General features: G+C 45.7%; 1 protein-coding gene across 2 annotated transcripts in view; it reads right to left on the bottom strand.

Annotated features, from left to right (window-relative positions):
• Positions 1-26,588, bottom strand: part of LOC119187392 (importin-4) — a 227,334-nt gene that overhangs the window by 83,479 nt on the left and 117,267 nt on the right. For both annotated transcript variants that reach the window (XM_037435539.2, XM_075878604.1), the window contains one exon: positions 4,507-4,615. In XM_037435539.2, coding sequence (XP_037291436.2) covers positions 4,507-4,615 — 109 coding nt within the window. The remainder of the gene's footprint in view (positions 1-4,506; positions 4,616-26,588) is intronic.

Raw genomic sequence — 26,588 nt, 5'->3', positions numbered from 1 at the left:
AAGATGGTCCAAGTCAGTAGAAAGAACTGGCTTTCTTGGTTCAATATAGACGCTCACTATGCGAGTTTCACGCTTCCTGAATTGAACCTTGCATGCCACATACTCTGGAACATCTGTTCAAGATACATCTGTCAGGCAACATGGTAAGTCTTTGTGTACACACAGAATTGCCCGGCTAGTTTTGTTGTTAGGGCGACAAGATTTGTACACAACATTGTTGGAAATTCTAAAGTTTGAATTTGTGCGAGCTTCTAATATGGCTAGAATGGGAAATTTTTGCTCGTAAACTAGCCTGCGGAAATCGCCCAGTTTCCCCCGCAGGCTATTAGCATTCCATTGGAATACCGCGACATTTTTGAAGCGACTATTCATACTTACCAGCACTGGTGAAAGCCATGTTATTGGGTCCTATAAGTGGTTCCATAGCAAGCAGAACCTTAACCTCTGCTAACGATGTAGACCTTGGTGTCATTTTGATAATGGCCTTGAGTACAGCAAATAACATAGGCACCAGCATTTGTCCAACGTTGTCACTTGTGAGCACACCTACCGAAGGAACTTCTTGAAGTGCTGCGGTACCTCTGGCTTTCAGGCATCTTGGTGCAAAGACAACAGGTATGCCTTGCCTTTGTTGTTTCTTGTAATTCACGGTGATGAAGGGGTCAGCCTCCGGTAGGTCTTCGTCCTCATCAAAACATGTCTCAGTGCTTTCTGATATATCTTCGTCTGTCTTATGGCGCTTTGCGGCATTTGTGGCGACGTCCTCGTTGTTCACCAGGTGTCCATTGGGAACTACCACTTCGGTTGTGACATGATTGCTTTCCATCCTCGTTTGTACCATTGTAGGATCTTGCATAGGCTGGTCATTGTGCCCTGTGCATCCAGGATCATTATTAGATATAGTTGTCATGGTAGTGATCACTGTCTCCCTTCCAGCAAGGGCGGTCTCTGGAGGATGGTCACCGTTGCGAGCAGGGAGTACATTCCAAGGGCCGTGCCGAAGGTACGGCTCAGCTGTTGAAATGGCTTGGCGCCTGATGCAGCGCTCAACTGGCGGTCCTATCGTGCCGGCTGATGTGGTCAAAAACAAAAAAAAGCTCATGCCAAAGACCAAAATCGCAGAGATGTTCGAAACACATCTGGTTGCTTGATCATTTCTCCGTGACTTCTTCGGGACAAGCGTACATGGCCATCGCCACGCCAGAACATAGAATTATCAGGACTTCATAGTTGATTGATGTGTGGTGTTTAACTTCCCAAAACCACCATATGATTATGAGAGACGCCGTAGTGGAGGACTCCGGAAATTTCGACCACCTGGGGTTCTTTAACATGCACCTAAATCTGAGCACACGGACCTACAACATTTACGCCTCCATTGGAAATGCAGCCACTACAGCCGGGATTCAATCCCGCGTGCGGCAGTACCTTAGCCACCAGACCACCACGGCGGGGCAGGACTTCATAGTTCAGAGCCAGTCACCCACTACAAAAGCAAAAAGCACACACGCAGTATACTGCACCCTTAAGGCCACGTAGTGGGTGCATAGCAAGTTCGAAAATATTTCATGCACCAAGTGTTTGGAGTACGCACTAGGAACAGAATATCACTATCGTGTTCAACACTTAAGGCGAGGCTTAAGGGTCCCCAAATTTTTCTTCACTTTTATACCTCCTCCTTTCCCATAAACTGTCAGAGGAAAAATTTTTTGATATTATAATTATTATTATTGAAGTTGGTACCTACTGCACTTCAGCTTGAAGCAGCACAGCACATTTTACATTGCGCCGAGTGCTTTTTTTTATACAGGTTACACTTTTTTACACGAAACGATTTAGCCGGTACATACCAGAAGACAAAAAAAAAGAGAGAGAAAAGAATATTTTGCACATGAAAGGAAGAACTCTTGGCCCATTCTACACAAGTGGAATCCAATAAGGGGCGCGTTGCTTCAGGTTTCATTGCCACATGACAGTGAAAAAAAAATACGCTTCATTGATGTAGTCTGAATAACAGAAGTTTTTTCGAAGCTCCTTTTTATTTTAAAATATTGTAATGAATTCATTACTCTAGCACCTACAAAAATGCAAACACATTTATACTACAAAAAACATCTTTAGTAACACTCTAGTGGGTAACTCTCGATATTGAAAAATGTAACACCACTGCACGGCAAAACAAAGTTGTAGCTGGCGTGCATGCTATCTCGGCAAGCATCAGTGCGCTGTTGTGGATCTCAACGCTGTTCGACGCGTAGTTGCTCCAAATCCCAGTGCTGATCACCAGTTGTTGTTGATCCCGGTGCTGAATCGTATCCCACCGCTGCCAACCAGTTTTTGCGGCTCTCGGCGCTGTTCACCAGTTGTTGCGGATCTCAGCACCGTTTACCAGTTGTTGCGGACCGGGGTCTACCCGGTCTCTTGTGGTAGCATGGTGTAGGTTCGGGTTGAGGAAACGAACGCTGACAAAAAGGGGATACGAAAAACAAACAGGTTTATGGCACTATTTACACTTATTTACAGCATGAGGTTAGGAGTTCACAAACCACGAGCGTGGTGGTTGAACCGTTACATGGTTCAGAGCCACGTCCAGCACACTACGACGTCGTTATAAGCCCTGTCGGGCTCCTCCTCCTTGAGTGGAACACCAATCACACACACACAACAGGCGAGGGGTACGAGCATGCACGGCCCACGTGAACATCCAATATTGAGTCGTGATCACTGCACTGCAAGGTGGCGCTGGACGGGCTCTTCCTCGTCGTGTGTGTGCCGCTGGTCGAGGGGTCCCAAGCTCCTGACAGCATACATCAAGCGGTCTGCCGATCTGTCCGCTCAATTAGCAGGGCAATTTGTGGCGGCGGCCGCGGTTTCTTCCAAGGAGGATGCTGTCTTTGTTGTCCTCTCTGGAACGGCTTACGGCGTCGTGGCGACACGTCTCATCCTCCAGCTAGCAGGGACAATACCTGGCGGGCATAGGCAGCCGGCCAGTCGGCTACTTGTTTGAGGATTAAAAGAGCGCCGCTCCCCCGTCAGCTCTGGACGCTGGTTCCGAGAGAATTGGGGTTCCAGGCGTGGGAACGCTGCCCGGCTACGCTTCTCAGCGACAGCATGGCGCCTACTGACAACGGTCATAACAGCACTTTCAACGTGAAGAGCTTGTACAAAAAGAGCGCTTGTCCTTGGAACTTCCCCATTTGCTTACACAAACGTATTGTAGGAGTTCCTTGATATCGGACCTAGAAGAGTTGGTTGCCTTCCTTACTTGTATAACATCTATGATTTGTTGCTATCGCATTCATTGCATTGCATTCAAGGTGCCGTCGTGTTGTTGCCCGAGTTAATTGGCTAATCTCGAAGGCTGTGGTCCCGCGAACTCGCGGCACAGTGCAATGTAGAAGCGTGACGAGTCGACTTCCGAAGCTCCTCCGTTGTCACCGTGGTCAGAGAGAGTTTCCATCAGCGCCTAATCTGACATCCCCTCGGTAGTGACATAAAAACAAAGCAAAGCTGAACGTCGTCGGAGGCCACACCATGCGTGCAAACCATGCACGCGCACACAGCGTCGAAAACGAAGAGCGAAAGACACGGATACCATGAAAAACTATTTGTTAAAGCGCCCTCATATGCAGCACTGCCCCACATAAGTGACGCTAACTAAAAGAATGACGCTGCCAAAACAAAACTGATTTTCTTTTCTTTTTTTGTTTGGGATGGCACATTCGGACACGTGCTCATTGGGGCAAGAACGGCAGTAACGCCGGCTCGTGGGGCGCAGGTCTGCCTGCTCGCCTCGCGCACACCCGCACGCAATAACAAGCACTCGCTCTCGTTTGGGAGTCGCCAGGACCATGAGCACCGCCGCCGCTTTGTGCTTTGTTGGCAGCGGAGAAACCGTGAAAGATGCATGCTCATGCCAAAAAGAGAAAATCCAGGGCGAAATTCTTAGATTGTCTGTGGCAAAATTCATTATCTTAAGGATGCCTCCTACTGTTACTTTGTTACATAGAGGTCGCAAGTACATGGGCTGCTATGGAGCAACGGCGGGAAATCGAAAAACTTCATTACATCAAGGAATTCGTTACATGGAGGTTTGTTATAAGCAGGCTTAACTGTATAGAGTTGGTGTTTAAACGAAAGAGAATGAAATAAACCAACAACAAAGAAATAAACAAATAATTACTTTAAACATTTCTATGTGACTAACAATAGCTCGATTTCAACGACACTTTTGCACAAGTGAAAATCTTGCAACAACCCCCCCGCCCACCCTCTTTTTTGCACAAAAGCAGTCCTGCCCCAAGCCACTCAATCACAGTAGAGTGGTAGCTTGGAGTAGTTGGTGTAGCATCATAACTGGGGAGCATGAAATGCTAATTCGATGTTGTGGGCAAGGGTGGACAAATAACAGGTGCTTGTCGTATGTCCACCTTCGTCCAAGTGGTTGGTTCAGCTCTTCACCCTCCTCAGTAACTCCCCATAAGGCACCAGTGCTATCTGACTTACCTGCAAATAGTCAGCGAACTGACCCAAAGCAAAGAGTGCAGCATTCCGAACTTGAACGTCCTGGTCCAAAATGCCCTCACAAATGGTTTGGACGAACGTTGGCAGATACCTGGATCAAAAAGCCATAGTTACTCAAACCAATAGGTTACGTATTTCGCGCTTTTTTTCACAAAAATACAAATACTGCACAGGAAAAAAGCAAAAAAGCAAGCTCAGCTGTAATCTGAAGTAGAACAACCTTTACTAATGATTGAGAGTAAGCGTCACATGGTTCCCTTACAACACCACGATTAAAGTGACTCTTCGCTCTTCCCCTTTCTTTCCGTTGCACGGCCCCGAACCTTCCCACCCACTGGACACCATACTCCCGTACCGAGCTGATGCATCTGAGTGCTCTCCACTTTCTAAAGTCATCAGATACACCAGAGAAAGCCATCAGTTGGCTCGTCTTCTGACAAGTGAAGCTCAAGGTCGACAAAAGACTCGACATGACGACGTTCATCACCCAGCTCCTAGGATTTGTGCTGGCTCCCTTGTTTGGCTTTGGGTGCCCCCGCAAGTCCCTGGCCTTTCTTCTAAACTTCTGGCGTGGTACCTTGATCCGTACCGTGTCATTGATGCGACCTTGCTGGTGAGTTCCATCGTCAAGCCCCTCACAGAATCGCCAGATTTGAGCCGTCGAGAACGTGAGACTCTATACGTCGACCATCTCAAGCCCTACTACGACCCCCTCATTGTGCCTATTCCCCGAGTCGCCAGGATAGCTACGCTTCACCACAGGTGAAGGTGGAGGTAGGGAAAGAAAAGGCAGGAAGGTCAACCAGGCCAGCGTATGCGTCTTTGGAAGAGGATGAAAAACCCCACGTTCTGATTGCGTGAGAAGCTGTGCCACCTTTGCCGGCCTTGCCGTACGGCCCTTTTGCGCTGCTACCTCGTAGCGACTTTTCTGGTTTAATAAACCTCATCGCACTGCTTTTAATGAACCTTCATATAACGAATTCCTCGATATAACGAACTTTTTCTATTCCCCGCCCTGCTCCATAGAAGCACATGTATTTGTGGCTTCTGTGTAACAAACTAACAACGGAAGACCGCCCTTATGTAACACATTCCCCCCCCCCCCCCCCCCCCCGTAAAATCTATACATTTTGCCCCAGATTCTGCCATTTCGGCACAAGCATGCATCTTCCGTGGGTGCCCCACCACTGCCGAAGCGGCGGCGTGCACGGCGCACCAGATGAAAGCGATTTGATTGATTGATATATGGGGTTTAATGTCCCAAAACCACCATATGATTATAAGAAACGCCATAGTGAAGGGCTTCGGAAATTTCGACCACCTGGGGTTCTTTAACGTGCACCCAAATCTGAGCACACGGGCCTACAACATTTCCGCCTCCATTGGAAATGCAGCCGCCGCAGCTGGGATTTGATCCCGCGACCTGCAGGTCAGCAGCCGAGTACCTTAGCCACTAGACCACCGCGGCGGGGCCCAGACGAAAGCGAGAGCTTCTAATTATGAATAGGTGAGCGCGAGGCGGGCGTGTGCCCTCGAGCTGGCGTTGCCGCCGTTCTTTCCGCCGCGGGCACACGCGTAAATGTGCCCCCCCCCCCCTATCCAAACCAAAAACAAAACAATAAATGTACTTTTGCGTTGGCAGTGCCACGCTTTTAGTTAGCGTCACATATGTGGGGCCACGCCTAATCCAAATAGTTTTCTGCGGTATTCGTGTCTGTGTTGCTCGCTCTTCGTTTTCGATGCCGTGCGTGCATGCATGGTTTCACTGTGCGTGTATGGTGTGGCCCCCAATGACGTTGAAATTTGCTTTTTTTTTAAGGCGAACAACCGTGTCGTCAGCACCGAGGGGATGTGAAATTAGGCGCAGATGGAAACTGTCAGCGATTAGCCAATTAGTTCTGGCAACAACACAACAGCGTGTTGAATGCAATGCAACGAACACCACAGCAAAAAATTGTAATGGTATACGAAGTAAAATTGGCAGCCAACTCTTTTGGATCCGATGCCGCAGAACTCCTGCAAAACGCTGGTGCGACCAAATATGGCAGCTTCAGGAAGAAGTGCTCTTTCCGCAGTCTATTTGTGTTGAAAGCGCACTAATGCTTGATGAGATAGCACGTGCACCAGTGATCCCGACCGAGCCCTTTAAATCAAAGTTCACCATTGCTAGTCAAGCACCCCCACCCCTTCCCTGTTTTTTTATGCTCGTTCGGGTTTCCTTTCTGTTTGAGCATTTGACGGTAGTTCTAACACGCATTTCCGATGGAGGCGGAAACGTCGTAAGCCCGTGTGCTCAGATTTGGGTGCACGTTAAAGAACCCCAAATGGTCAAAATTTCCAGAGCATCCACTACGGCGTCTCTCATAATCATATGATGGTTTTGGGACGTTAAACCCCACAAATCAATCAATCAATCAACACGCGGGGAATCTTATGATGATGATATGTGGTGTTTATTGGCGCCAGAGCCATGTGATGGCCAAAGAGCGCCAGTACATGATACAAAAGATGTGGGCAATGGAGGTAATGACTGGCTGTATAGAGGCCTAAAATTCCTCGCGCTAACGGCGGGTAAAACATAAAGGTATTAAAATCATGAGAGTGACATGAAATGTGTTCAGCGAAGATAAGCAGCCAACGGTTCTGATGATGATTACATGCAGTGATGATACAGCCCAAATGTCTCTTAATGCACTCGTCTCCAAGGGCCACGAGGCAGGTGCTTTGTAATGTATCTTCTGGAGCAGAGACCTCTCTTCAGAGGTCACGCTACAGATTACTGGGGTAATGATGTTAAAACTACCAACATCTTTTAAAAACGCAAATGATGATTGATGATTACAAAGTGGGTCCCTACCGATGAACATCGATAGATGAAGTGGTATTTGCTCTCGGTAGGGCAATGGATGGGAAGTTCTTTTTCCTAAAAGTATGCAATTCATTGCATTGGGTTAAAATCTGCAGAACGGTGTGTGGTTCATCACATCTCTCGCACAAGGGTATGAATGTGTACTGTGGGTGCATCCTAATCTTAGCCTTGCAAGTGTTACGACTGTGTGGCGTGACTTCAATACTAGCGGCCAATAGTCAAGCTGTGGCTTGATAACGTGTAGTTTATTTTGCGTGTGGCTATCCCATGTGCTTTGCCAATAAGCTCTGAGCTGTCGTTTGAGGAAAGGTTTAAAGTCAAGCAAAGGAATAGATGTATTGGCAGAGTTCATGTGGATGGATCCAGCTAGTTGACCTGCCATCACGTTACTGTGGATTTCGCGATGTCCTGGCACCCAGCAAACTACGATGTGTTATTTGAGGGTGTACACTGTGCATAACAGTGAGTAAAGTGGGACAACAGGATTTTTGTGCTTTTTCAGAGTTTTTCAGAGCTTTTACTACACTTCAGGAATCTGTGTAAATTACTGCTTTTTGTATTTTTGATTGTTTGATGTGTTTAACAGCCGCAAGTATCGCATACGCTTCTGCTGTGAATATGCGCGTATTAGGGTGCAGAATGCCAGCATCCGAAAAGGACGAACTGTCCGCTGCGTACAACACACAGGAGTGAGACTGAGGCATCTGTAAAGAATTCCAGACAATTGTATTTGTGCTGAAGTTCTAGAATGTATGTGTGGATATGTGCAATACGAGCATGTTTCGTGACTTTCAAAAAGGACACATCACATTCTATGAGCCGCCACCGCTACAGCGGGAGATGTGCAGCGGGACCCATTAGACAGTGTTTAAGCAGCAAAACACCCGTTTCCTCTGCTATGTCCCTCACATAAAGCGAGTAGGGCTTTCTCATCGAAGTACAGTTTTCAAATAGGGCAGAGCTGGACAAATCAGTGACTGTGGAGTACGAGGGGTGTTCCTTGTCGGCGATCGTTTTCAGGTAATATATAGAAGACATGTAACATCTCCGTAAATGGAGCGACCACTCATTTGAATCAATGTAGAGGTTTTCTAGGGGGCTAGTGCGAAAAGCACTGGTAGAGAGACGAATGCTTAAATGGTGGACAGGATCAAGCATTTGCAAAGTGCTTTGTGTTGCAGACTGATAGATGATCGTACCATAATCTAGTCGTGTTCGTATGAGGCTTTTGTAAAGATTCATCAGACATTTTCTGTCACTTCCCCTGTGCAAGTCAATGACAGATTCAGTCATTGCCTGTGCAAGTCAATGACTGAATCTGGATGGAGACTTCTCTTTCTTAAGAATAGAGCGCATGTGCTCTTTTGTGGGTTAAGGGTAAATCGATTCTCATCAGCCCACTTTGTTACCTTATTCAAGCCAAGTTGGACTTGCCGCACGTATATTGCAAGGTTGCATGATTTAAAACCTATCTGCGCGTCGTCGACATATGTGCAATAAAACATATTGCGTAGAATGTAGGAGGGTAGGCCATTCATTTTTATAATAAAAAGTGTGCAACTTAGTACATCACCTTGCGGCACTCCAGTCTTTTGTGGTCGAGATAAGACATTTTCCACTCGGACACAAAAAGTGCAATTTGACAAATAACTTTCTATTATGGTCAGCATGCTACCTCGGACACCTAAATGTGAGAGGTCTCGCAGAATGCCAAACCGTTATGTGGTGTCGTACGCCTTTTTTTTTTATATCGAGGAATACTGAAAGTGAAGAATTGTTTATGGATGAAGGCGTCGCGGATTTGCGCCTCGATGCATAATAGGTGGTCAGTGGTCGATCTACCCTCGTGAAATCCACACTGATATGGGTGCAGTAGATTGTTCGTTTCCAGAAAATATATTAGTCTGTGATTAATCATCTTTTCGAAAAGCTTACACAGGCAGCTTGTTAATACGATCAGCCCGTAACTCACTACTGAGGACAGATCCTTACCATGTTTTAGTATTGGAACGACAATAACCTCTTTCCAAGAAGCAGGAATCTCACCGAAAAACCAAATGGTATTGTACAGAGAAAGTAGGGTTTTTAGTGTTTTGAGTGGTACGGTTTTCAACATTTCATAAACCACACGGTCTGATTTTGGGGCGGAATTACTACAGCTGTTTAGCAATATCAGTAGCTCAGCCAAGCTCAAAGGTTGGTTGTATGCCTCATTCTTTGTACATTTGCATTCTAGTTTCTGCTTTTCTATTCTTCTTTTGTAGTGCTGGAAAGCTTGGGAGTTGTGCGACGAGCTGGAGATGTGCTCGAAGTAAGCATCAAGAGTGTTCCCCTGGTCTTCCAAGCTGTTTTCTTGAGTGTTCACAAGAGGGAGCGAATGCACTTGTCTTCCCATCACCTTACTAACCCTGTTCCAGACCTTACCCTCTTGTGTACATGAGGTAATGCCAGATAGAAATTGTTGCCAAGATTCCCTTCTTGCTTGTCACCGTGCCCTCCTCCCTTGGGACTTCATGTTTTTTAAATTTGTAAGATTGTCCAATGTCGGAGAGTAACCGAGCAACTTCTATGCTTTATTTTGCTTCTTGCGAGCATTTCTGCACTCGCTGTTCCACCATAGGACACGTGGTTCGCTTGGCAGTCCAGATGTTTGAGGGAGGCATTTAATCGCAGAATCGGTCAAAAAGGCTGTGAAGTACTCTACAACTTCGTTTATGCTTAAACATGATATCGCAGTACTACATAAACTAGTAATTTTAAAGAACTGGTCCCAATCAGCTTTTTCTATGAGTCATTTGGGAACCTCTGGAGAATATTCGTTTAATACTGGTGTGCTCAATACAATGAGAAAGTGTCACTTCTGAAAGGATTATTTATGATTTTCCATTGGAGTAAGGATAAAAATGATGGAGATGCAATGCCACGGTCTATCAACAAGTAAGTACTGTTAGCGAGGTTGTAATATGTTGGCTCTTTGCAATTCAACAGACAGGCACCTGACGAAAAGAGGAACTGTTCAATAAGACGACCTCGTGCATCACAGCGACAGTCACCCTATAAACTGCTGTGTGCATTCAGGTCCCCAAGAACCAGGTAAGGCTCTGGTAATTCATCTACTAAAGACTGGAATTCATGTTTGTCAAGGCGGTGTTGTGGAGGTATGCATAGCGAGCAGATAATGACAAGTTTAATATTTAAAACTGCTCGAATAGCCCCTGGCTCTAGAGATGTTTGTAGTGGTACAAGAGTTCATGCTACTCCTCGATTAAAAATTATGGCTACACCACCAGATGACACCACAGCATCATCCTTGTCCTTTCAGAAGATAACATATTGACGCAAAATATTTGTATTCCTGGATTTTAGGTGCGTTTCTTGTACAGACAGTACTTTTGGAGAATGTTTCTGTAGGAGTTCTTGGACACCGTCAAGGTTTCGAAGCAGTCCTCCGACGTTCCATTGTATAATTTTGTGTCTCCATATTGGGAGTAAAGAAGTGCTGTGTGTACGAAATGAGCGTTGCTGATGTCTTAAGAAGAAAATTGACTTATTTTACAGAGCCTTTGGGGGGCCTTGTGATTACTGTTTTGTCTTTTTGTTTTCTGGAGCGGTCAAGAGGAACCTCGCCGGTGCACCAGAGGTGTCCATCGCCTCAAGAGAGGCGCCAGACAGTACTGTTTTCAGTGTAGGGTTCGTTGCAATGAATGGAGTCTTCGACCCTACCGGGCCGGAGGTCAAGGGGACCTCTTTAGTTTGTGTGGTGCCCTGGCTACTGCCAGGGTTCACAGGGGCCTTCGGTGGGGCAATATTCAAAGAGGGCGGGGCAGCCGAGGCAGCCAAGGAGGGGAAAGACTAAAAGTGAGAGAAAGGCAGAGATCTAAGAAGAGAGGGAGACAGGAAAAGGCGACTGGGGATTTCCCCTGGGTGGGTCAGCCTAGAAGAGGTGTGTTGCTTCTGCAGGGGGGCTTTATAGGTCGAATCAACTGGCATCAGCTCAACCCCTTTTCCCCGAACACAGCGGCTAAGCCATGCACAACTACGCGTGAGAGGGAGTCAGACACACCCCCCCCCCCCATTAGCTCGGGTCCGTGGTGTCGCTACGCACCAAACGCCTGCTTGTGCAGACGCCCCTCCGAAGTGGGGGATGTTATCTTATGCGCCTTCCAGTTGATATAGATGGGCCAACTCATTTGACCTCTGCTTCAGCAGCGCTCGGGCTCTTACCCGCTCGTGAATAAGTTACGAAGTGTAAGGGCATGTTATCAATTTAGACTTGTTGCAGAACATGGCGGCAACAGCCGAGTGTGTCGATATAATTGCTATCGCAATACCGTATTTACTTGAACCTAGGCCGACCCCTGAAATTGGCAAGGCCAGAAAAAAAAAAAAAACTTTCCTCGAATGTAGGCTGAGCTTTTGACACACGGAGGTCCGTAGTCGCAGGCTGAATTCAAATCGTTTCATGAAGCGTGTTGTCCAGCCCCTGCTGGCTTTCTCATGAGACACCCTTCGTAATGACGACTTCTCTGGCCTTTCCATGAATAATTTCAGTAGTCACGGGCATTCCCACTTCCCTCTGTTCTCGAACCAAGTCGGCAACAACTTCTTCCATTGCTTGTTGTCGGCTGGTTTATGGTCCAGTGAACGCCATGCCGGTTACTGCACAACAGAAGAGTTCCGCACGTTGTTTTCGCCATCATTGCACATTCTTTTTGTGCACCTCGAACTCTTGCTGCGCTCGTAGGTTCAATGTCTTTTTCGCATGTAACACGACCTTCCGCTTAAATGCCATACTGTAGTAGCATCGTTTGGTTAGTGCCATCGAATCTGAAGTACAATTAACACAGGTGTTTCGCAAGCAAGAGGCACAACTACACTGCACGATTGCTTTCGAAAGAATGACCATTGAACAAATCCGCGCCTCCTCTTCGCGCCGTCTGCCATGCGATAACAGATAGGTGGGCAAGATGGCAACAGCTGGGTTGAATTTTCCTTGTTTTAAAGACGAGAATCTTTCATGGGGATTTTCGACGGAAAAATTTTGGTCTGTTTGTCTGTACATTTGTCTGATTGTCCATTCTTAACAGTAACGGGTACTTGAAACAGTCGACCCCATTCGCAGTGCCCACCAATGTTGCTCAACATTCAGTGTTCATACTTGTGCAATTGTCAATTAAAAAGCAATCAATGCGCACGTCTGGGACACCATAACAACACGTATATATTCTGCATGTGCGTCTTTCACAAGAAAAGGCATACATAAGTAATTTTAAGGACCATAGTGCTTATCAGGCTGTGCTGACCATGCAACGCTCGCACGAAAGGGCGAGTGTTTCCAACGCTCTGTTAAGACGAGAGGATGGTGGCACCCACACGTCGCCTTGCGTTCTACACCTTATCACCTCTGAGACGGGCACCCACACCCATCTCAGAGCCACGCGCTTTGTTTTCTAAGAAAACTGCCAGATGGCGCTCATGTCTCGCGTGTGCCGTGATTTGATGCGCTTGTTTGTCTCTGCTGCACGCTCGAGGCACTCTAACGCAGCGCCTCCAGAATACCATTCACCGATTTTCTTCAGCAGAACATCAAACAAATGCTTTGTTCACTCTCTCCACACGCAAAACTATCGTCTTTCGACGACCTTTGCAGATTAACATGCAGATACGGGGCCATCTTTTTTTCTTTTTTGGAAACCGGGCTTGGCTGGGAATTCATTTCATTTTAAACTCCAGTAAGCAAATTAGGTATTTCTATTCTATTTTAACACAGAGCAGGCATTCTGAGCACCACAGAAAAAAAAAGTTTAGTTTTTGTTCACTAAGTATTACAGCTAGGTGGCATTAGCCGCCGCCTAATCTAAAGGGTACAGCCATGTCAATCCATCCATCCGTTGGCGGTAATCACGTGACACGATCCACGTCTTCCCGTTTTTTCATGGCTTCTCACCGGCTCGACAACCCTCGCTTCCTCGGTAAACGTGGGACTGCGTGATTTCGGGACAATGAACCGCATGAAAGCGGTAGAGACCACTATTCTCCCGCTGAACAGGCCTGAACGGCCTCGTCACCACGCAGCTACCGTAGAATGTCGTAAAAATGAACCTCCGGCATGCAAAACCAGTACCTTGAGATCACCGCATTGAGGGCCTCATACGCTAGCGCAGCCAAGCCTTTGGGCAGGTGGCAGCGGCGGCCAAATTGTGGTACTCGAATCTAATCTGACCCCCCTGCTTTCGCACACAACTTTTACGAATAAAAAAACATCGGCTTAGATTTGAGTATATACGGTAATAATGCAGTTTTTAACCACTAAGTAAGTGTTTTGGGTTAGCTCTGAATTCAGTCTTGCTTTTGTTTAATTTGTGCATTTATTTGCTGAATTTTTGTACCAGACTTACATATAACGAAATCCTTTTTATAACAAATTTTTCTGGGAATTTATCAATTTTGTTATTTTAGACCTGGCTATATTTGTGAATTCGCTGCAAGCAAAGTGTTGCCGACAACACTTGACACATGAAAGGCAAAATGCTATTTCTTCAACCTCTCCTCCTGTCTCAACTTCTGTGAAACTTTGTGGTGGACAAGGGTGTACTCCTTTCAAGCCCAAAGTTCCAAATCGGCCTTGTAGACGTTAATACACAAAAACAACTGAACTTTTGGATGCTAAACATCTTCAGCATCAGATTTTTCGGACTTCCTGCCCAAATTTCAGATCTAAACCAGCATTAATTGAGCACCCACGTTTGCCACATCTGTCATCTCCACGTTGCAACCAGCGTTTTTTCTGCCCAAATTTCAGATCTAAACCAGCATTAATTGAGCACCCACGTTTTCCACATCTGTCATCTCCACGTTGCAACCAGCGTTTTTTTGAGTCAGGACAACTGAGGGAGGGCACAAAATACACAGCACACAAGAAAAAGAGAGGACAGGAGAGCATCATCCCGTGTCCTTTTTTTTGTTTATTTTGTGCTGTACACTTTGCACTCCTCCCGGTTATCATGAACCAATAACAACTGCCTAACTTTTTATATTACTGATTCTCATTTAAGACCATAGCAGATCTTAAAAGGCAGCTTTGCTGCAATACAAGAATTTTTTGAGGAGAAGCTAAGAGGCTACAGTTAATTTTAAGAGGCTACAGTTAATTTGAAGATTATGTGCCTGAAAAGTTCTGCAGTAGCAGAGCCTAAAAGCCAGCTTTGCCACAACACAACAGTGCAACGAGGTGAAGCATAATAAATGTTCAAAAGGGTCATAATTTTTTCAATTGGGCGTTGACTCTACTTTTATTTGGGCGAGTTTGAATAGTTCAAATAGCTCATGAATGGGCATGTTATGTGTGAATAAATAAAGTAAATAAATAAAAAATCCATAAGCCATTACACTGCGAAAGTGAACTAGGAAAGTCATTTAGTGCATGGCACAGAGTTGACAGAATTTTTATGAAAGATACAGAAAGGTACAGAATGACTCTTTATGCTCTTGTAAAAGTTTTCATTTGAACAGCATGCATCTTTTTGCTGTGACATGCGTCGTATTGTCAGACTTGCCGCAAGCGCTTGACGTTTTGTGCACCAATCACGACGAGCCATTTGAGGACCATGTGTCTGTTAACTGTATCCTACATTTCTTGACAGTTTAGCTGACCAGCGGTGAGAACTGGGGTTTGCCCAGTTTGCGTGTTACATACCGTATTTGTTATCATAATCCTCGCATTCACATAATTCTCACACAGGCCACATTGGCTAACAAAATAAGATGTTTTTTTCCAGCGAGTAACTTTCACACCCCCGCCAATTGCAGCAATAATGTTGTCTGCTTTTTCTAATCTCGGATGATGATAGCGCATGACAGCCTAGTGCCATTTTTCAAGCATCATGCATACTAACACACGAAGCCTCAATCCAAGCCAAAGTGGTAAGTACATGCAACGTACACATTGTGGTGTGTTAGTGCTAGTCTGTGTAGCGTACATTGTTGTGTCCGTTCTGTGGTTACGTGATGGCTCAATATGGAAGCTACACAGCTGCTTTCAAATTGACAGCGATTGATTAAGCACTAAACAATGGCAACAGGGCCACTGGCAGGTACTTCGGAGTCAATGAGTTTTCTGTTCACCACTAGCGACGACAGCAACAGCAGCTGAAACCAACCAACAAGACGTGTGGGGCCTTCCGAGAGCCTAAGACTGGGAAATATCCATAGGCTGAGGTGGAACTTCTTGATTGATTGATATGTGAGGTTTAAAGTCCCAAAACCACCATATGATTATGAGATGCCGTAGTGGAAGGCTCCGGAAATTTCGACCGGAACTCCTTGATTATGTCAAGGGTACCCGCCCGCACAAAGGACCTTCAGACACTAGAGAGTTAAAGAACAGTGTAATGCAAAGCTTTGCGTACGCTATTTGAAATCTCTATATTTGCTAGTGGCTTTAGGGTCTGCAAATAAATCTTGCATTGTGTTGAACCTGTGGTTATTGTTTAAGTAAGTCTTGATTAGAACTTCTGAAAGCTTGTAGTTAGTTGCTCATGTAGAACCCCGATTTGCGGCTGCTTCGCTTTTTTTTTCTCACTGTACGTTTTCATGAAAAATATTCCCCACATTATTCTCGCACTCCCCAACTTTTCATCAGTTTTCCAGGAAAAAAAGTGCAAGGATTATGCGAGTAAATACTGTACTGTATATACTAATGCAATGGCCACAGTCATGGTAATAGCCACACTCAAAACTCTGTTAAAGAGTCCCCCTAAAAAAAATATTTAAGAGCTACACGTATATACTCTGCACCCTTAAATTTAATGAAAGTTATCAGTATTATACGATGTGTGTAGAGAAAATTCCACAACACTTTTGGGGGGGGGGGGGGGGTGAATTTTTGGGTTTTCAGGGTCAATTTCTGTGTCACATTCATGCTATAAGATTTCTATTGAATACCTAAGTCATTTGTTGACTAAGTTAACTACCATATTTACTCGCATAACGAACGCACTTTTTTTCTCGAAAAATCAGAGCAAAGTTGAGGGTGCATTTATTATGCGGGGCAAATTTTATGAAAACGTCTTTGGGATGAGCAAAAAATGTGGTAACGAAAAAAGTTAGGTCGCTTAGCCTTTCACAATTGACATGCACCTACACTGTTCGGAAGCAGCTTTTTTGTTGCACTTTAGTCATCTTCGGTGGTTGATGGCGCTATCTTCTGCACGCTGTCCCCGCATTGCCTGCGCACTCCATAAAAGTGTTTCGCGGCTATCTTTTCTCGCAACCGTTTATCTACAACAGTGGTATCTGCTGTGATCTAGAGCGGCGCCCAGCGCGTGCTTTTCGACGCACTTTGCCAACTTCGTGGCAAACTCGCGCGACGATCGTGATGACGCCGTTCACATTGTAGCAAGTAACCAACATTGTAGCAAGCGACCCCCAAAGCATCAAAACAAACCGTCGATATAACTACAAAATACGGCCGTCGCCTCGCTTCCACATGAGAAGTTTCTGTATGTGCGGAGGACAAGCGAAGCACGAATTGAGGGTGCGACCATGTTGTGGAAATCGTCGCGACCTTTTCTGGGTGACAACAATTTTTTCTCAGAAACCTGTGTCGCGATATCAACGAATTATCCATCGCAGCAGCAAATCCTGTCGTCGTCGCTCGAAAATCGCGTGCATGCCGTTAGGCCTTAAAGTTTTGTATTTGCAGGAAGCGCCCATCGGTTGACGCATCCAGTTTCGTGGCCTTCGGTCGCTGTTTGTTTATCAGCTGCTACGTCTCTGCACTTGCATCATTTGTGAACTCCGCTGTGGCGCACAAATAAAAATGACGGGGGGGGGCGAGGGAGGGAGCGAGCTGAGGTGGCTGAGGGGGAGGGGGTCGGCCTAATACAAAGTCACAGCTTTGCCGCAAAGGCGAAGCAATGAACGCAATAGCAACAAATTGGAAGGTCACGCGCAGAACGGCAAGCAGATTGAAACATGCCCCGCATTTCTCATGCGCTAATGACACACGAAACATACTCACAGGTACAGATCAACGCGAATAAACATCTCAGTTTTACTTTGCTGTGTCTGAAAAGCGTGCTCTTTTCACAAACAGAGACTGCGCAACATTGCAGTGACCTTTGTGCACTGGGTAACTAGAACAGAATCGTTCCGGTGAAAGCCAAAAGCTAGCCAAGACATACGATCCTCCCCACTGCGAGATAAGGGTGCGCGAGTGAGCATCCACCTCCTTCTCTCCGGGGGGGGGGGGCAAAGTACGCGTGGGAGGTGCTGCCGCGACACGAGGATGTGGCACCGCGCGCTCGTTGCGCCATCTTTCTGGTAATGCTGAAAACACAATGGTTCCCCCTCTCACCAAAATGCCTGTCACCAGCAGTAAGAGTTGGATATAAATAGCTTGCCACTTGAACAACGTTGAAGGACGTGCTTCCCCATGGCTCAGTGCATAACTCCTCACCCTCACGTTTCAGAGGTTCCATGTTCCACTCCGCACGCCGGAGTCTTTTTCTGGATTATTTTTCTTTCTTGCGCTTTCATATATACAGTATACAGGTGCTAACAACCCCTGTAAAGTTGTTTGCGTTGCATGGTGCACGTGTCTCGCCCAAAAGCCGCATTTCGTGTTACAATGACCGGGTGGTAGGTGGCGTGTTCGTGAGCATTGATCACCACTATCATCATCATCATGGTATAGCGCCAGCAGCGACAAGTCATGGCGAGCGAGGAATGAGTTGGTCTCTTCTGCGCGTGGCAGTTGTCACGAACGGTTGTCCCTAGCGTGGGTCCCCAATGCGTCGCACCGCGGGTTGTGCGTCGGGGGCCCTCGTGGTAAGTCAAGCATTGGCGACGTCGCCTTGGGTGTGTTATTGTGTTTGTCATATTTTGGAGTGTATGGTAATATTGTGTAAGGATGTCTTAGCGTGTTAACTACAGCTGATGTATAATAATTCGACTGATGATATCGTCGTTCTAAATTAGTTAAATAAATGTGTGTATTGTTTGGTGTCTTCCGGCCGTGTCTGCTGTGTCCGTTTACTCCAAGAGTGTGGCGCTCACCATTTCGAGACCCCACAGCAGATACGTATACATATACGGTGAGTGACAGCAACGCCCACGTCGGCGGCAAAATCCAGCGGAGAGTGTCCATATCGCAATAAATAAAAAATGAAAGAGATCCAACGGGTAAGGAGACGCCAGGTGTCGATTAGCGGGACTGCAGCGGATGAATGTAGGGGGTGCGTTTATTACGTGAAGGAAAAAAATCCAAATTTTGATGACTGAAGTTGGGGGTGCATTATTTCTGCGAGTGCATTCATTACAGGGGTAAATATGATAATCATATTGTTTACAATACGTTCATATCCCTCATTACTTTCAGGGTCGGAATCATGTCGACCAATTTGCCCAGATCGCCATCTGCCATTGCAGTTCAGTCTAGGTGGCCACGGTAGCATTATTTTCAAAGTTTGGAGGTAGTATTCTGTTGATTAGATAGTATTTTGTTGAGGAGATAATTATGAATGGTCTCGTTATATACAGCTGCACCGAAATAAACACGTCACAAGAGTGCCATCATAACTAATTAGTGGGGGAAAGAAAGAGCCGTGACAGGGTGAAGACAACAGAGAGGGAAGTGCAATAAGTTCTGTCTTTAGCACTCCGTCCTGTCTGTAGCCTTCACCCTGTCCATAGTTTTATTGTGCTAATTAGCTATGTCAGCAGTTAATATGCAACAACAAGCCCAACTTGCTTCTCCAAGAAAGTAATGTCACAAAGCACAGTGGAGATACCAAGGAGCATTTTGAAACTATGACAGGGAACAAAGTGGCAGGGCAGATGACTTGTAGCATGCACTTGCGCTGTGGCTCAATCCCCCCTCTGTTGTCGTAGCCACCCATTCTGTCTGTTCGTGTCCATTGTCGTGGACAGACAGATGGATGGACGGACAGAGAGACTGCCCGAAAGATAGACAAACAAAGGGTTCACAGTTTACCAATGAAACCCTTTCAAGCTTCGTCCCCCTCATCATTCACTCCGTGGTGTTACGAGCATGTTGGCGCCCTTTGCAGAGACACTGAGTGCGTTCGTCATGGACACTGGGCGCGTCCTTCGCAGACACAAGATGCGTCCGTTGGAGACACGGGACTAGACGCGTCTCAACAGTAGTAGTGCTCCCGCCTCCTCGAGTGTCTCAGCGCCTTGCCACTGCCTGGATGCTCCCTGCACAGCGTTGGCCTTCGCGACATGCTCCCAAAAGACAGTTGGGGCCTCTCTCTAAACAGTGTATATGCTGCACTTTTTTTTTTTTCTGGGCAGGCACTTCATGTTTATCGCGTCACTTAGCTCCTGTCACAGCCGTCACTGGTCGGCAATGTTGAAGCCTTGACCCAGCTCGATGGCTTTCACTATGAGCAAGGAATGCTCCATCGTGCGCTGAGCCTTGGAAACGCGGAGGAGACGCTTTTTTTGGCTAGCGGTTGAAATGCCCTTCGCTATGATTTCGCTTGACTGAGCCAACGGCTTTGAAAATTGCGCCATTTGAATTCAAATAGTGGTGGAGACATGAGTAGAGCAATTGCTTAAAACAGAGTTATACCTAGCAATACCACTAAACATCCCACTAAATGGCGGCGGCGCCTGACGTCATTTCAAAACAATAATGAAAAAAGTACATTTCAATTGCGCTCAATTGGTTCTCAACCCGACGTCAAAACTGTGACGCAGGCCTTTATTTGCCACATTGGCTGTTTGCTTTCCCTCGTCCTCGCGACAGATTCGGACCGCCCACTTTTTGACGTAACGAACAGAACGCCTCCGTCCAAATTTAGAACGCATATGAAATTGCACCACAGAGTTATCGCCTACAATTATTCACTGGTTATTGAACTAGCTGCAATAAAAGAAGGACCTTCCATGCATCAAGAGACTATGTAATAAAGTGCTAGCTGTCCGTTTCTGTTTGATTTATAAAAAAAGAGCCGCCACACTTGGCTATGGGGAATGGTGCGAGTGGTTCAGGAGTTCAATTTTCGCCTGGTTAAACTGGACAGGTCGTGCCATCTAGCGGGCCCAGTTGAAACAAGCACGCCTGCCATCTCACAGGTCATGGGAGAAAATTGTTCATGGGCTGTTATTGCTCATAGGCTCCCGCTGCTTTCACTCTGCTGCTACTAGTGCCAGCGGCCGCGCAGTACAGCCGCGCAATATTGTGCACAGCAACAGTGACGTGAAAGTGTTCACATTAACGCGGGCAATTTGAAGTGCGGTACCACGATGCGGACCACTAAAACGTAATTTTATTTCAAAACAAGCCCCCTCCTTGGCACAAAAGCAGCACTATGAGGTTTCTGGATTGCTATTTCAGCAATCGACATCGACTTGATATTCCCCTTTAGTGTCCTTTTAAGTCCAGATAGCATCTTTAGCACAGATACATTCATGAGAGAAAGAGAGCATGTTTATGGTATATGGCACAGGGTAATGTCGCAATCGCTACTGAGGTTCAATAAACAAAAGTGCCAGGAGCTTCATCCCCCAGAGACAGCACATTAAAGTTATCAATCACATACTGTAGTACACCTGAATCCTAATGTGTACTTAATAATTTCATTAACATGCCTCTTCAGATTTCATTAACATGCTTTTTCAGATTGAGCCCCGGTGATTGCCTACACCAATCTTCAGTTTCAACATGCTCACCTTGTTTATTCAACACATAACACTATCCAGTGGCGAGTTCAGCAACTTGGCTTTTAGGATTACCCAAGTCTAAATTTATTTCTCAAGCAAAGCTTTGATTTTCGACAGACCTTTCCATGAAGTAATGTTAATGTACATAAATTGGCAAAGAAGGGTGGTGCCACACACCACTGCTACATTAGAAAAAAAATTTAAGAAAAGGTGTGCTGTTATGATTATACTGCACCAATATAAAATTTCTTTAACATGAGACATTGAGAGGGTCAAGCATCAAATTACAACATAGGCTTTGCCATCTCACAGTGATGAATAGAAATAATTAACAAAAAAGATACCGGCTATTCATGGTGAGCTATGTTGCTAAGTGTGAGTGTTTTCAATGGGCATTTCACATATGCCACATGTTTAACGTACAAAATTGGCATTTTTGCAAGTTTTTAGGAGTACTGGTTTAGTTCCTTTAAAAAAATATCAGTTAAAGGCGATTCCATAAAGGATGTTGCTCATTGCAATACTATCTACTGAGATTTACTCCTAAGACGCCAGTATACAGCGCCACTGTGTTATGAAAAAAAAAAGTATCCTGCTCAAAACTATGCTCCGTTTGCACAGGGGGACAACTTGAACAGTAAATGTGAATATCGAAGTACTGAAAATGAAAGCTTTGACAGCACCAGTGTTTCCAGTTAGCACAAAATATCCGCAGGCACTGTAGGGCAGTGTTCCTCCTCTCCTGTGGTTATTTAGTCTGACAAGCGTAGAGCTATATACTTGTAATGTGCAGAATGTTTACAGTGCTTTTTTGGGACTTATTGTCAAACAGAGTAATGAAACTTCAGTTCACACCAGGAAGGTCACCTGTAACAAGCCTAGGCTTAGTGTAGATATGGAGCAATGCAATGAAATCGTCAGCAGTTTCATATTTTTCATGATCAATGACCAGCTGCAATGTTTGACAAAAATTCATGGGTTTGCCCACTTCGATAAGCTTTCCTTGGCTAAAGCTTGTCCTACAACTGCTCAAGCTTGAAGATAAAGATGCCCATCCAGTCAATGTAATGCTAATGTAGAGAAGTGCGAATATTAGGAGTTTCGAATATTTTTTTCAAATAGTGTTTGCTATTCTATTCTATTTGCACAGGTGTTTTTACTATTCGAACTTCCCAGAAACAAATGCAGTCAATGTTCAATTAAAAGTGACTCCTTGAGAGCTTTATTATGCTTCACCTCATCGAATTCTCGTATTGCAGCAGAGCTGCCTTTCAAGCTCTGCAACGGTCAAACTTTCTGAAGGCAAATACAATCCCCCGATTAAAAGTTGCCCCTTCAAATGCTTCATCTTATCCCACTCCTGTATTGTGGCAAGGCTACCTTTCAAGCTCTGCTACAATCACAAAGTATTGACTCAAGAAAGCTTATTCCAACATGGAGATTATAGATGTGGCAGATGTGGGGGCTCTATGTGTTTTGAACCTGAAATTTGAGTAGAAAGCCCAAAAAATTGAGCCTAAAGATTTTTAGCATCCAAAATTGCAGATGTTCATGTATATTGACATAACTGAGGTAGATTTAGAACTCCTAACTTGAAGGGAGCACTATATCAGCCACATCAGTTGGGCTTCCACAGAAGCTGAAAGAGGAGGAGAGGCTGAGGAAATAGCATCTTTGTCTTTACATTAAAGTGTTGTCAGAAACTCCTTAGTTGCACCAAATCATGTACTAATAAATACTATTTCGCTTATGCAATGCCTCATTCTTGATAAGACAACTATGAAATACCACCCTGCTAGCGCTTCATTAACCCGGCGAAAAAAAAAAAAAAAAAACACTTTCATGTTGCTATATCTCGTAAGAATATGCTTAGAAATCCTCTCGGACATCTTTTTTGACAATTTCACTTCGAACTATCAAAAAAAATTCTAAAAATACTGTATTTACTTGCATAATTTGCGCACTTTTTTTTTGCGATTCTGGGGCCCCGAGAAAGGTGTGCACAAATTATGCCGGGATTTCGCGAACGCATTTGGAATACTGTGCAATAGTCCAAATGCACGAAGAATATACACTAAAGAAAATAAAATGAATTGGAGCACGAACATAGCATACTTGTTTATCAGAATTAGCAGGTACTTCAACCAGTCAGATTCAATTATGCGCAGTCTAGTTGAAATCGCTGATTTAGAAGTTTGAGAATCATCGTTGCCGCCGCTGCCACCCCCCTCCCAAAGCGCATTGCCCTCCGTTTTGTCTAGTGCGTTCGAATGTCCCATTTTCTTGAATTTCTTCTCGACAATGCTGGGAGAAACTAGGCCCCACGACACAGCCATACCGGAGGACCTAAGCGTTCACACATAATTGAGAAGTCCATCTTCAATGGAAGCAAACTTGTACCAGCAAGCACGCATTCTCTTTCTTCCGTACTGATCCCGCTGATCATCACACGTTGGAGAACTTCACGCTGAAGTGGTTGGCAGTGGCGAGACTCCCGTTTTCTTTGGCAAACTTCAGAACAGCAAGCTTGAATTTCGCCATATATATAATTACTGTAGCCTATCAGAAGAGAACAGTAAAAACGCGAAGGAGGTGATGGCGAAACCTAAACTTACGAAATCAACCAAGCATGCGTTGCAGCGCAGACTCAGAGAATGAGGTGAACAGTTGACGCGACAAGACCAACAGGCCCTCGCACACCGGTGCCGAAAGTTGTCAACACCGTGACGCGAGCATGCATTCGTACAGTACAGTAAACCCTCATTAACTCGGACTCGCATATCTCGAAAGCTCGGTCAAGTCTAAACATTTTTCGCCATGCATTGCCCACCACAGGTGCCATGTATTTGCCCCCTCTAATCTCGAAACAATTTTTCGGAGGGGGCAGCGTATATCTCGAAATCTTGACTGGCAGGGAAGAAGGGGAAGTCCACTCCCAACAGGAAACAAGGGGGTTGTGCAAACGGTTAGCTCTTACTATACGTGGCGAACGCGATCGAGAAGGTTGAATTTGAAATTCCTGCGGTCGCAGCCGTTTGCTATCCACCTTGTCAAGCTAGCCCTTGCATGCGCGAGGCGGTTGTCTGTGTTCCCAGCGATCTGCGCACGACGAATCTTCAGTGCGTAGTCTGTGCAAAGAACACTTCCAAATATCGACCAAGATGTCCCACCCAAAGCAGTGTATATAGCTAACGCTGGAGAAAAAACTCGCTTTATTCAAGGAAGTGGAAAAAGCATGTCGAAACAAGTCGTGCATCGCCAAAGAATTTGGCATCCCTTTGTCAACCCTCTCGACAGTGCTTAAGGACAAGCAAACAGTTTTGGAAGGCTTCGAGCAAAGCTTCTTGAGCAAGCGAAAGCGCGTTCGAGCTTTCGAATTCCTAGACGCTGAAGCAGCACTTCTGTTGTAGCTCCACAACGTTTGAGCAGCCAATCTTCCAGTGACAACCCAAGTGATGATGAAAAAAGCAGATGCTTTGGCACTGCAGATGGGACACGCGGACTTTAGCAGCAGCAATGGCTGGTTCGAGGGGTTTAAGAAGAGAAACAACATGTTCTAAAAGCCTATTCACGGCGAAAGCGGCATTGTCGACAAACAGGCTGCAGACGCATGGCGCAACCTACGCCTCGCTGCACTGCGAAAGGAGTACGCGGACAAGGACATTTTTAATCTCGACGAAGCCCCTTTCTTTTATAAGATGTTGCCTAACCACACCTACACACCAAAAGGCGAAGCGTGCTCAGGCGCCAAGCAACGCAAAGACAGAATTACCATTCTTTTCGGTGCCAATGCTACTGGCAATGAAAAGCTGCCCCTCCTCATCATAGGCAAGTCGCTGAATCCCAGGTGTTCTCGAAATGCACGGCTCCTGAGAGATGCGACCTACCGCGCAAATAAAATGGCCTGGATGACGGCAGTGATTTCCCAAGAGCATGTCCGTGCACTTGATTGGAAGATGGCTAAGTATGGTCGTAAAGTGTTGTTTGTTGTGGATAACTGTCCCAGTCACGAAAAAACTGACAACTTGGCGTCTGTTACGCTGAAGTTCCTGCCGCCAAATATGACGTCTGTTCTCCAGCCTATGAATCAGGGAGTCATTGAGATGGCCCGGAAATATTATAGGAAAAGCCTGCTGCACCGTATTCAGCTGTCATACAACAATGGGAAGAAGTATAAGATCGATCTGCTCGGTGCAGTCAATCTGATGGCCAAAACCTGGCGCCAACTACGCCCGCTGGCTATTGCCAGTTGCTTCGCTCATGCAGGGTTTTCTCGCGCCCGGCATCTATTGAAGAAGACATTGGTGCGGAATTCAGCGGCTGTGATAAGCTGTGCAGTGACTCAAGGCAACCGGCTGCGTGAGCGATACTGAAGATGGCGAGATTGTTTTTGAGGAGTACGCGCTCTATGACGTGGACGTCCCCGTTACCGGTATGCTGTCAGACACAGATATCGTTTTAGATAGCCATGAACAACGCAGATGACCACGCAGTAGAGGAAGAGCCCTGAGAAGTGCCTACGACGACAGAAATGCATGACATGCTGTGCTTGCTCTGCAACAAGGTCGAGTGCAGCTAGTGGCGACCAATGGCTCATGTGATGTGTTGAGCAACTGGAAAACGCCTTTCTTGGACCGAACGTGAACACGAAACAAGCAAGCATCACGCAGTTTTTTGGTCCTCAGTAAGAAATTATTTTTTCCTGCGAATTCTTGTTCCTTCACTACAGTAGCTCTCTCGTGCAGTGTGGCTTTTCCCTACAACACTGGCTATTCTATTGCAGTGACCTGGGCAAACATTTTCGGCGCTTTGCTTAACTCGAAATACCTCTTACCTAGAAATTTTCTCCAGATTTGACAGCTTCGAGTCAACGAGAAATTACTGTAGTAGAGATGGAAAGATAGAGGGGGACACTCCCTCGAGCAGTTTGGACTACCTGTCAACAGATTTGAGTGTTTGTGCCCAGTATTTAAGGACCCTAGTTTGAGGGAAGTTTTCAAAAAAGTGATTTCGCACTGACAGCCTGTTTTACTGCACTTGTCTGATCGGTGAGTGCACTCGTCCAAAGAATCCAAAAATCCAGTCTCTTCGTACGCATGCCGGCGAGCTGGCTCGGCCGGGTCAGGGAGCACAAAATATGTGAGTAAATATTTTCTTTTTTTCGCAAAGCTGACAAAATATTAGGGGTGCCCAATTATGCAATGGCACAAATTATGCGAGTAAATATGGTATTAAAAAATATTCGATTCGATTCGCACTCACACGTCCATACTCGAATTCGCTTCGCACCCTAAATTTTGCTATTTGCACAGCTCTAGTTAAAAAGTAAAGCACCATTCTGAGACAATGTCAAAAACTGCATAATGTAAAAATGCAACACTGAAAAAAAAATGCCAGTGAATCATACATTTTGCCCCTACGCCTCACGAAAACTACGAAATTCTCCACCACACAGCACAAATAATGAAGCGGTTGTCTTTGCCTGTGGTTAGTACAGTCGAGC

This window comes from Rhipicephalus microplus, chromosome X, assembly GCF_043290135.1.
Source record: "Rhipicephalus microplus isolate Deutch F79 chromosome X, USDA_Rmic, whole genome shotgun sequence".
In the NCBI taxonomy this organism is placed as follows: Eukaryota; Metazoa; Arthropoda; class Arachnida; order Ixodida; family Ixodidae; genus Rhipicephalus; species Rhipicephalus microplus.
This window is presented reverse-complemented; position numbering and strand designations above follow the sequence as displayed.